Genomic DNA, 12,712 nt, shown 5'->3' on the forward strand with positions numbered 1-12,712 from the left:
AATCTATTTTTTTTTCTAGAAAAAGTGGTAAAATTACAAGGTTCGCTAACAATCTGCCAATGGAAAAATATCTGTGTCTTCTCTACAGTCTTTATTGCTTTTAAACATATATTCGAACAAGCACAGTGTATGGTGTGCTGTTTAAATACTGCTGATTGAGACGAAAATGACAGTAAGGCTATAAAAAGTAAATTAATTCACCATATATACCCTTCATTAAAACACTAATGATCTGCACGTGTTGGTTACAATGCAAATGTAATTAGTAATTAAACCAATCCAATCACCACATGCATTCTTGAGCAATTCAAACAAATTATGACATGTGGCCAAGGTAAATATTGATACGGACGTACATTTTTATTGTTGGAATTCGATATTATTATCTGACGAAATGTGTAAAAAAAGAAACGAGAATAAACTATGATGCATAAATGCAATGCATAAAAATCTGACAAAAGATTACAAAATGCACCTGAGAAAAAAAAAACATGACATTTAGTCTTAATGTTGTAGCTCTTCGCTTTTCTCTGGTCCAACCCATGGGGTTACGTCTGCCTCGAAGTTGTTTTTTATTATAATTTTTTAAACTTGAGGAAATTAGATAAATTGAGATTTTTTATTTTTGCAGGTTTTAAGAACTATCAGTAACGCCTAAATTAGAAAGTTTACTACTGCTTACTAAAAATATAGGGAGACTAGAGTATGTTGACCTACCAAACGTGAGATAAGTATATGAATTTCCTTGTTCAAAGTAATTAAGGTCATTGGCCAGAACTTATAGGAAGGTCTATAGGAAGCAAATTCTTTGTTGCTGTTGTTGATTTCCAAAGTTACAGGCAGAACATTTTGCAAATTGACATCTACACCTTGACGATTTTGTAAGAAGATATTTTATAAGAAAAAAGCTTCACAAACCTCAAAATTTTAGGACAAATGTAAGAAAATCCCCAGCCTTAACGTATTAAGAACCAATTTTGGGAGACTGTGTTAATTACATTTACAGTTAGTGAATCACCATAATTTCAAAACACAACACAATCATAGGTTTCTTTTTTTTTAGTCAAATTATACATTCCAGTTGATTCCAGCAACGTTTAATCCTAAAAATATCAAAAATTTATTTATTAATTAGAAAATTTTATTTACAGCTGCTAATAAAATATCGTAGTTATTTATAAAAAAACAAAGAATATGGAGGAAAAAAATTTGAAAAGAATTTCAGCCTAAATTCAGGCATTCTGTTAAAAATATTAAGGCTCAGGTCAATAACGGTTTTTGTTATAAAAATCAACGTTATTTAGACATGCAGTTATTATAATATGGAATCTCATTATTGGTTGTGGTAATTTATGAAAAGAAATATTAGCTTCCTGGTTACTACGACTTTGTAATTAGCAATTTTGTGTAAACCACATATGGGAAAACCTTTTACTGAGAGATCTTGCGTTATTGTCGAACGTATAATTACAGCACCTAAAACCGCGGAAAAAAAATTTGATAAAACGCTTAATTAAATCTTTTTTCCTTAATTTTTATGTCAAACTCCTTTTAACTATCCCCCCCCCCCCAAAGTCAATGTTGTTTACCTCTAAGGTTTCTGGAGTACTTTTGCGAGCGTCAGCTAGGCAAATACCATCTTCAACATTGACTTTGGGGGAAGGGGGGGAGGTCACAATGAAATTCCCAATATATTTTTTCCAGGGTTGTATTATCATCTATGTATTCGTGATCCATTACTCAACTTTCAGCTCTAATTGTCTACTTTGCTATCCTGTACACGTGTAATAATTACACTTTGATGAGGCTGTTGTGGCGATATTATTAGTTGGAGTTGCTAAACGTCGAAATAATTAAGAGATTTATTTCACAGCAAGCTTTTTCAAAACTCAGTTCTACGTTGAAGTGATTATTTATTGTGTTTCCTTTTGGCTCTGTTAGTTTCTAAATATTTGTAATCTAAAAAAAATTGGCAATTTGCCAATTATTTGAATGTTTAGTAATCTATTTACAAAAACTTTTTTTTTCGGAAATGTAAAAGCTTCGCACAATGGAATCCACAACAATGACTCTTTGTTCTATAACTTCCTACTTCCTCACGTGTTTTGAGACAATCTCAAACCAAATACAATGTATTGTTTTTAGTTTAGTTTTTAGTTTTCTGTGCCAAGAACATGCAATCTATTGTTTGAATCCCTGACAGATAAGAACAAGACAACCTCATCAGACAGTCTAAAAACCACTATTTTGCCCCCATTTTTACGATGTGTTTAGGAAGGAAAGCCATCTGCCTATCAGACTGTGTACGCGGGATTTTAGAGTTCTCTTGGTTGATTATAGAGATTGTGATAATTAGAAGCTACCTTGTTTTTAGATACCGCACGTACTGCTCCTGTAAATTGCAATAATTGCTGAAAGGGTGGTTGTAATAAGCACAAAAAAAAGTTAATTAATAATTAGCCGGCGAGGTATTAAAGCACAAATAATGCAAACGTGTGGGATGGGTGAAATCAATACATTTTTAGTTTCCTCACTTTCATTCATATGACTTGTTTCAATGTGTTTTTAATCTCTTTAATATTCTGTTAACTTCTTTTATGACTTCCTCAAATAATCTATATATAATGCTCGTTACAGTAAATTTCATTCGTCCGTCAATTTTGCTCAGTTATGAGGAAGGTGCATGTTGTGTTCACAATTTGCTTTTTGCAACATTTTTGCAAGGGTTTCATTTATAATCTCGGTATGGTTATTTCATTTATAATCTCGGTATGGTTATTTTGTATTCATGGATTATTTATGCCAACGTAACCTAAGTCGTGTTTTAATTAAAATGCCCAGACAATTAAGTATTCGGTAAAAAATTTCGATCTTTTTTATTTGACTATGCTTCACTTATTGTTTGTTCTAGAAGATACACTGAGTGATTGTAAAGAACAAGTATCTACACCCAATTGTAAAGGAAGACTATACAAACGATCGTGGCGAACACTTGATGGTACATGTAACAACATCCGTAACCGTATTCTTGGAGCAGCATTTACACCAGTAAAAAGACTACTCCGTAAGTTTCTAACCTTTGTGTTTGCACCTGGTCCGGTTAATATCAACGTGCATATGACTTTCGAGAATTCAGCGCTAGAAATAAAAATCAATAAAATAATTTTCTTTCAATTATAATTGCCCAGCATAATAGAAACTAACCAATTGACCATCCATTGACCTATTTAGATCCAAATAATTATTGTTCACCTTTGTGAAACTCGTACATTCAGCGAAAATTTAACTACGGGTTTTAGAAATTTACGATGAAATAGATGTTTAGAAAAGGAAAATGTAAATTCCTTTACTTGGCTACTAACCTATTCCTTTTTACTTACCTTAATAAAACTTTCTAATTGTTTTAGCTGCTGTATACTTTGATAAAGATGGCTTAGATACACCGCGTGGATTTCCTGGTGTGAAATATCCCAAAGTGCCTACACCCCATGAAATGTCAGCCAAATTTCTTACAATCGTGGAAGCTGATTCTGGTAACCAAGGCTTAGTGTCAAACTTGCATATGACGTATGGACAGTTCCTTGATCATGATTTGGATTTCTCATCAAACGCTGGTGGTTGTTTAAATCCTAGGTAAAAAGAATGGTTTAGATGCTCTAGCCATAATAATAATCATAAATAAATCTTCAGTCCATTTTATAATAACTGTACATGTATTGTAACCGGAGTTGCGTATCACGAAATGCGATAAAAGGACAGAGGAACCTGTGGATTTATCCGCTTGTCTTATTTAATAGCTCAAAGTGTCTGTCTGTAATATTAGAAAAGGTTGCTGTCTGTCTGTTTAATGAGAAAATATGTGTTGTGTGTCTATGGTGTGTTTAATGATCTGGCGTGTCCTAAGCAAGAAATTGTTTTTTATTCCAAAGGCCGTAACTAACGCTATGAATTTCTTTTTCCAATTCACTTTGTGTTTATACCCAGAATACAGAAAATAAAAAAATTCAATGAGGGCAAGGTAAAATAAGCCATACATCAATTTCGGCAAAAGTGCGTATTTTTTAAAACATGTTTTATTATAAAGGTTTGTAACATAAAGATGTGAAATTTTTTTTAATATACTCTTAACTAATATTATAATACCTTCTAGATGCAGTCCACATGGTTCAAAAAACGATTTTAAATATCCTTGTTTTCCGATACGTTTCTCCAGCACGAAAGACAAAGGTTGTACGAAATTCATTCGCTCTTTTGCCATGTGTCAGAAAGGAGAGAGAACAGTTCGAGAGCAAGTCAATGTCTTGTCCTCATATATAGATGCTTCTATGGTCTATAGTAATAATAAAACGAAAGCAAAATTGCTTCGCACAAATGATGGTAAGAATTGGAGGATTTATTTTCGGATATTTTCGGATTTTTTTTTGGATATTTTTTGGGTATGTTTTTTCTCGGATTTTTCTCGGATTGTTTTTCGTTGCTGCATAAACTGGTCTTTGCAAAAATCCCATTAATGTTTTTTGGGTCTAATTTTTTTTTTTAAAAAAAGCCTCTGTTAAACCCACGATTGTTGACCTTTGAGTGAAAAATAACAAACTAACATTCTACTTACAATAATTTTAGGGACTGGAAAGTTAAGAGTGACCCCTAAGATGCTTTTGCCGATCGATCTGGAAGCGACAGATGATTGTAAAACACGAGGTGGATGTTTTCTAGCAGGTGACAGCCGAGCAGATGAACATATTGGATTGGCTGGTTTTCACATTTTATTTGTGCGCGAACACAATCGAATTGCTACTAAACTCAGAAAAATCAACCGTCATTGGTCTGGTGAAAAAATATACCAAACAACACGGAAAATTGTTGGAGCTATTGTTCAACATATCACATATAATGAGTATGTCCCTACACTGGCTGACCTAAAACCTTATCGCGGTTACAAAAGTTGGGTTGATCCCTCTGTTTCGAATGCATTCAGTACTGCAGCTTTTCGTTTTGGTCACAGCCAAGTAAAGAATTCATGGGCACAGTTAAACTATAAATTTGAAAAGATATCAAACAACATTCCTCTTCGACAAACATTTAAAAACAACACGGTTCTCTTCAACAAGGGAATTGAACCAACCTTCTTTGGATTGGTTGGCAATACTTCAGAAACAGTGGACACCAACTTTGCTTCTGGGGTTGGAGAAAAACTTTTTATACCACCTGGAATGTCTGGAACCGCTAATCTTGCAGCCATAAACACCCAAAGGGGAAGAGACCATGGATTACCTGGCTATAACGAATATCGAGGTTTCTGTGGACTTGGAAAAGCAAGAAATTTTTACGGATTCCGAAAACAAATTACAAGTCGAAAATCTCGGTGGGCACTTAGAAAGTTATACAAAAACGTGAACAACCATATCGATTTATTTCCAGCAGGTTTAGCTGAGAAACACATGCGTGGAAAAGAGGTTGGCCAAACATTCGGTTGCATTATCAAAGATCAATTCGAGAGAACAAGAGATGGTGACAGGTTTTTCTACAAACGCCCTGGCATCTTTACATATCACCAATTGAGAGAAATTAAGAAAATCACTATGTCGAAGATTTTGTGCGATAACTTAGAAGGTATTGTTTCCATCCAAAGAGATGCGTTTAAAGCTTTCAAGACACATCATCGTCGAGTTGAATGCAGTCACATCCGTGGAATTAACTTACGAGCATGGGCAGAATATTCTTATGGCGATCCAAAAGAATAAAATAATGACAACTTTTTGTAGTTGAAAATCATACCGATGAATATTTGCGTCTGCAAACTGTGGACAAAATATTTAACCCCGCAAATTTCTTGTAACATGACTCGAAATTAATCTCAAAAAAATCAAAATATATCTAATGTGTTTGATTCGACAGTTTTTATTTTATGGCATTTCGAAAGAAGAATATTGTTAAACCTCTTTAAAATTACTGCTTGTATTATGGGCTGTACTAATTATTTTGTTAACTTAGACTAATTATGATAAGTTATACTAATTATGATAAGTTATACTAATTATGATAAGTTATATTAATTATGATAAGTTATACTAATTATGATAAGTCACTGGTTATGAATGCTGTTTGGCTATTGTGATAATTGAATATTCCCCAAGTAGTTACAAAGGTCATTTCTATACTACAATCCTGGACATAATATTATTGGAAAAGGCCAATTTTTTGCTATTTCTCGAAAAGCAAAAATTAGTATGGGTTAAGAATTTGAAACTAACCAAATCACCTAAGTCCTAAGTTCGTTTGCGACAAATGAACTTTGACAAGTTCGTAATGCTCTTGTCTTTTGTAGAAACAGTGTTTATAACTGCTTGTGGGACGAACTATGAAATTTGGCCCTCTTTTCCAATAAATTAAGTCCGGGATTGTAGGTTTACGAATCTTGAACTTGTGAAACTTTACTTGCCAGTGTTTACAGCGGACTTAGGATCTTGGTTGACTCTCTCTCAAACACTTCTGAATTTTACAGGCTGTTGATACTGTTTGTCAACTTTGTAAAATGGCAGAAAAAAACCTTGTCTCAATATTTTTGAGGGGGATTGTAGCGAGCAAAATTTTTTATACGTTGTACGCGATTTACTTCTCCAACAATTATTGTGACTTAATACTTAAATTCTTACATTGATTTCAAAAAAAAAAATAATTTAATAATAATGTTTCTGATTGGTTTAATCACTTGATGCTGATGTAAGCAAATCCATTGGGTCGTTTTCCCAAAATTAGTGTTAAAAAACCTTCGCTACAGACAACTATTAATGCATAATGTATTTTCAGTGATTTTGATTTAGGGCTACTTATACAGTCTCAAAGTTTATTACGTGAGTGTGTTTGGAATACTATACATCGTCACTTTTGCAAGTTTCTTTGATATTCCAGTTATGCATTCAGGTAAAATCATTATAAAGAATTCATTAAAAATCATTAAGCCTTCAGTTTGCAAATGCGAAATAATATACCTTTTTAAGGCTTACATATCCTATATATTTCATTTAGCAAACTGCCACCTTTCACAGAGAACTTGTTTTGCAAGAGTAGTTAGTTCTGCTGCTACTTTGAGAATATGAAAATTAAAGACGAGATTAAAACAAAAAACGCCTTTAATTCGGCAATCCAGACGAAGTTCTCCTTGCTAATTAAGCGTCACGTTAATTACTCGGATGGATATATTAACCTATATCTGGTAACTTATTAAAATTTTACGAACTCGTTTAAATGATAAAAAGGCCAAATAGCATGGCTGATCCAAAATCAGGCATGCATTCATTTAGATAAGGCATCATCATATACATGTTATTCAAAATTTTAGTCTCTTTCCAGAATTTTCGTCCCTTCCCAAAATTTTCGTCTATTAATTTTCATAAATATTCGAGAGGTTTTACAATGTTCAAGTTATTTTTCATAGAAGAAGTAACAAAATATAAAGTCTTTTCAAGAAATTTTGTTAATGACCCTACATTTTCGTCGACCTAATAAAGTTAGCCATCTCGTAATATACATGTTCAGGTAGTGTTTTCCTATTTCTTTTCGCTATTTCTTCTCGCCGTCCGAGATTGCCAAAAAGAGAAAATGAGCCCTGGGGACGAGGTTGATACATGTGCATATTTTACAGACTAACAATATGGTTTAAAATTGTCTAGGGCTTTTAAATTGAAGTCTTCAAAAAGATTCTAAACAACCTTTTCGTTTTTGATTATAACTTATCCGTTATATATGGCAAAGCAGTTTTTACTTTTATCTCACTTTTTAACTTAAAACATGCTGGTAATTGTATGTGTTTATGAGGAATGCGTCAAGTTGCGTGACTTTTAATCATGCTTTGGAAATGCTTCACTTTTCCTGGTGGAAGATTTAACTTGCTCAAATTATTTAAGAAAGATAAAGACCAATTTTGATACACTTTTATCACTTGTCAAATATATAAAAAGTAAGTACAAATATGAGAGATCCCATAACCCTTGAAATAAAGTTAATTATAATAATATTATAACTATCTTTTTTTCTAGGGATATGCGCCTCTTAGCAACCGAAAGGCATGCCAATATCGAGTGCATAAAACTACTATAAGTAAATTTATTCCATAAGTTTGCAATGCAATTTTATGCCAGGCTGCCCGAATAGATTTGTTTACAAAAACAACAACAACAGCAACAACAACAAATAAACAAACGAAAAACACTTTTAACAACTTTAAAATAAGTTCGCCAAAGGTGCAACAAACGAGCTCGGTACAGATTGATTGAGGTGTATTAGGAGTGGAAAAATAAAACTCTTTTTCGTTTGTAGAGGAACATATGATGATATGTCCATTTCAGATGGTTCCAATCTTGATACAGACCAATTATTGCTTGATATTACTTGTAGGGATTCTATGCCAGAAAACTGAATTATGATTTCTTGTATTATAAAGTTCACAAATTTTTGTTCCTTGCTTGACAACCTTTTTAATTGGAAAAATAGATGCTCCAGCCCTTTAACAATAAGTCGCAGATTTTCAAAATTTACTCATTGCATAGTCCGTAGTAATTCCTGCAAAGTGAAGAAGAGATTAAAAAAAAGCATTACCGCTTTCGTCTTGAGATATCTTGGTCAGTCTGATTATAAACGGTGAACCGAGAGAACTTCACTTAAGTAGGTTTTTAATTTTTATTTATGTATATTGTAAAGCAGCCAGAGAGACATATGCCATTAATTTATAGCCCAATGTCTAATTTGTTTTCCATCTATGTAAAGCAAAATAGACATTTTTGCCATGACAACGAACATCTTATTTGCAACATCAATTTAATGACGTCAAATTAAAGAAATGTGATAATATTTGACGTCAGTTTTAAATCTTCCTCTTTCGTCTTGATAAAGATAGTAAAGAGTCGCGTTGATCGGCAAAAAGTCGAAAAACTGTTTAAAGTAAATAAAGTAAGAACACATAATTGGATAAGATGAGTTATCAATCAAATTTCAAGTTATACTTTCAGGTTAGTTCTGTTAAGTTTTTGTTGAGTTCTAATTAAAAACAAGTGCAACAACGAAGGAACTTTTAACTTCCTTCAAAAACAGAAGTATGATAAGCCATGTTTGTATAATGCATTCTGGGAACGTACACATTTACTCCTTTGGACAGCAAACACGCGTAGAGATTAGAAAGATATTTTAATGTGTATTGATGATTTATAATGGTTATCAATCAGGAAATTGAAAACTGCTTGATTATGTTGGCTTTTCCACAAAAAAGACATCTTCACTTTTAGAGTATCTTGCCATTAGCCGCTATCATGAAGGCAAAATGTCCTAGCAACAAGGACATTACGCGAAATGTTTGCCGTACTAATGGCAGTGTGTTGTATTACCACGATTTTTTCTGGCTGTTGAATCATTTTTTTATTCTATCTTTTTTAGAAATTTCTGGAGTTAAACGACCATTTTTGTAAACGAGAAATATAGATCAAAAACATCGAACTTCGTCTTCAACATTCCAATGATGAAAAAGTTGTTTTGAAAGATGAAGTTAAAAGTCTTAAAAGTCAACTAACCAAATATCAGGAAGAACTGCATACGTTGAAAGAAAAGAATGGGAAGGAAGTTGGTTTAGTCAAGAAGGTACAAGAACAACTGCAAGCAAGTTGGAGAATTGAGAAAAGCTTTGAAAGCATCGCAAACAGAGAGAATTCCAATTTCCCGAAAGGTTTTATACACCGAGGTGGAGAGATATGAGAAACAACTGTACATAGTGTCTACACAATTAAAAAGCAAAGAAAATATTGAAAGTGACATGAAAAGCGAGCTTGCTTGAATGAAGGATGAAATCAACACCATCACAAAAAAATTTGAAACAACTACGGTAGAGAGCGAAAAATTACATGATTTGATTGGTTATTACAAGAAGTTCTCTGCGGAGAAGTATGACAGAGATCTGGATATAAAAAAAGCATTTTCACAACTTGAAAAATTAACATCGTTTAAAAGTTGTTTTGCAGCCTTCAAAATGCACAAGAAAAAGAAACTTATCGATACAATAAAAGCACATATTTGTGAGAACTTGTGAAGCTTTAATGCCATCATGCTTGACTTTGATTATCTACAGTATAACAGAAAAAATACAACCAAATAAAAAATAATGATATCTTTTCTCTTTCCTACAAACAAAACGGCCCGTTTCTCCTGCCCTCGGCCCACTGCCACACAGCGCAGGGTACAAAAAGTGCATGGGTATCAAGTTCGTAAGATAGAACAATCCAAAAACATATTAAGGAAAAAGTGCAGGCCAATGTAGTAGCTGCATGTTATAATTTCATATACCAGCAACAAAGAAAAATATTCAAAACCCGGACTCAATGATGTATCTTTGGTACGATTTTTTAACAAGAAACCAATTTGTAACAATGGTAAATGTCCGCAAGACTTCTTAACAACTTTCTTAACAATTTAAGCGGTCCTTCAATAAGAAGTTGACAGAGAATTAAGCAATTGTGGGTAAATACAAGTAATTTGTTTCGCGCAGTTTTTTGGCAATCTTCAAAATTGTTCAACTTTAAGTTAGCGATCGTTATGCATCAATCTCAGCTGGTAAATGCTAAGTCTAAAGTTAGTATGCTTTGAAATATGACTTAAAAGACACTAGTGTAAAAATGAAGGCGCGTGCGAATTCAAAAGTAGACTCAGGAATTTGCTTTGTATTTCCATATAATATAACGTTATAGATAAAACCCTATCAAGTATGTTTATAGACGAAAACTTAAGGTCGTAATGCGAAGATAAAAGATAAAGTCATCAATTTCTTCTACTCGCATTACGACCTTACGTTTTCGTCTGTGGATATACTTAGCATAATATATTATCATTCCTAATAAACACTGCTATGAACGGAACATCTTTTCTAAGCTGAAAAAGTGTACAAAATAAATACATCCAAATTCAACTACAATTTAAGCGTTCTTTAAAAAAATTTTTTTTTGTTTATTGAAAAGTTTTTCGTTTCAAAAAAGTCGTTATTCCAATAAACATAACATCATGATTGCGTCACAAAAACAATATTATTTTCCATTTGTCAGCAAATGGAATGAGGAACTTGTCACCAACAACGCAACCGCAATACACGCATTCTTGACCCCAATGCCCTTTGAGCTCAAATAGCTCAGTAGACAGGAATGGAAATTCTAATGAACAAATATTTCTTCTTTCTCAGTGTCTGGTCATTATTAAATAAAAATAAGAAAAAGCCTTGCGGCTTAAAGATTTCCGCCATTAGCAATAATCTGAACTTTGGAGAGGACTGAGTAATATGGGGGAACAAAATCATTGAATATTCTAAAATTTTAAAATTCAATTTTTGATTATTATTGAAACTGTAAATCATAGCTAACTTAACTTACATAAACTTCATTTCTCTATAAGAACAATTTTTAAAAGAAAAAAAAATAAACCTGCTGAAAATTGATGAACAATAAAAACAAAATGAAAACAACGGCAAGGCTGAAAATTTATTTAGTTTCCATTTTTCTCTGCAAAACAGCTTGGAAAATAACTTTAAAAGTGGCAGGAAATTATTTTTTACATAATCAGTTAAAGGTAACTTTTCTTTTATAACACACTTGTCACGATTTTATAGCTATAATACATTATCTTTCACCAAAAATATTCACCCTCAACAATTCCTCTTTAAATTAAAATTCATGAATAATTAATTAGTTCTGCTGAATATAGCTTTAGTCTACGTGCTTGCAAAATTGTACAGAAGGAAATGACGTAATTATTAAAGGGAACCGTTAATAACATCAAAGATGGCGCATTATAAGAAGATCTTCATTGTGCTACACTGCACGAGTTTTAACTTTTGATAGCATATAAACTTTAAAATAAAGTATTGTTCATTGGATAATAAAACAATTTGTTGCACTATTGGGATTCTTATTGGCTTAAAACTCATTTTAGCCTCGTTCCCAGAAAACAATCTGTCAAAACTAGGATTTGAGATTTAGCTTGGAAAGGTTTCGGGCGTTCAGCCTAGCTGCGCTGCTCTATCTATCTCTTCCTCTATCTCCTCAGACGATATTAAAAATTCCGCCTTTGCTGGCGGAAATCAACAAGAACATGAACCGTAAATGCTCTAATAAATACGCCGGACGTTCCCAGGGCATTTTGCCTTGTTGATAAAGTTGATAGCGGCCACTCCGTAGTAACGGCTGAGTGGGTAAAGACCCTGGGAACGAGGTTGACGCCGGGCGCCTAATTTATTTTCGACTTTATTTGGGGCGTTTATAATAGACGGGCGTTAAACAGTTCGGGCGAATTCGGTGTTTATTAAGAAACTAATAATCGAATGTCATATTCCTACAGGAAATAGCAATTTAGTATTTTTCTCAGCGAAAAAAAAAAACAGAAAAAAAAGTTGTTATTAAGTAAAAATATTGCACACAGTTGGGTCACTTTTACAACAATTTTTGCAGACTGGAAATATTTGGGTGTAATATATGTGGGCGGGTAGTTCTTCCCGTTTTTCGTAAAGGCGGTGGGTAGTACTCGATTTCGCTGCGTGACGTCACGGTTAAATTTTTTTGATACCTTAAAGGTGGGTTTCCACTCAAACGAATGCGGTCGAATCGATCTATGTGGATCAATCGCGTTCTCACTAAAATTGGTTTCCACTTAAATTCGACCATGCTTCGATCGAATGCGGGGTAATTAA

The 12,712-nt window shown here is 33.2% G+C and overlaps 1 protein-coding gene across 1 annotated transcript; it reads left to right on the forward strand.

The window, feature by feature from the left end:
• The first annotated feature begins 2,134 nt into the window (after nt 1–2,134).
• Nucleotides 2,135–5,741, forward strand: LOC130613396 (eosinophil peroxidase-like). Its single transcript, XM_057434747.1, has 4 exons — nt 2,135–3,138; nt 3,392–3,633; nt 4,151–4,377; nt 4,621–5,741. The coding sequence occupies exons 1-4, from the start codon at nt 2,887–2,889 to the stop codon at nt 5,739–5,741; spliced, it is 1,842 nt and encodes a 613-aa protein (XP_057290730.1). The 5' UTR covers nt 2,135–2,886.
• Nucleotides 5,742–12,712: the final 6,971 nt, after the last annotated feature.

The sequence above is a fragment of the Hydractinia symbiolongicarpus genome, chromosome 11 (genome assembly GCF_029227915.1).
Source record: "Hydractinia symbiolongicarpus strain clone_291-10 chromosome 11, HSymV2.1, whole genome shotgun sequence".
NCBI lineage: Eukaryota > Metazoa > Cnidaria > Hydrozoa > Anthoathecata > Hydractiniidae > Hydractinia > Hydractinia symbiolongicarpus.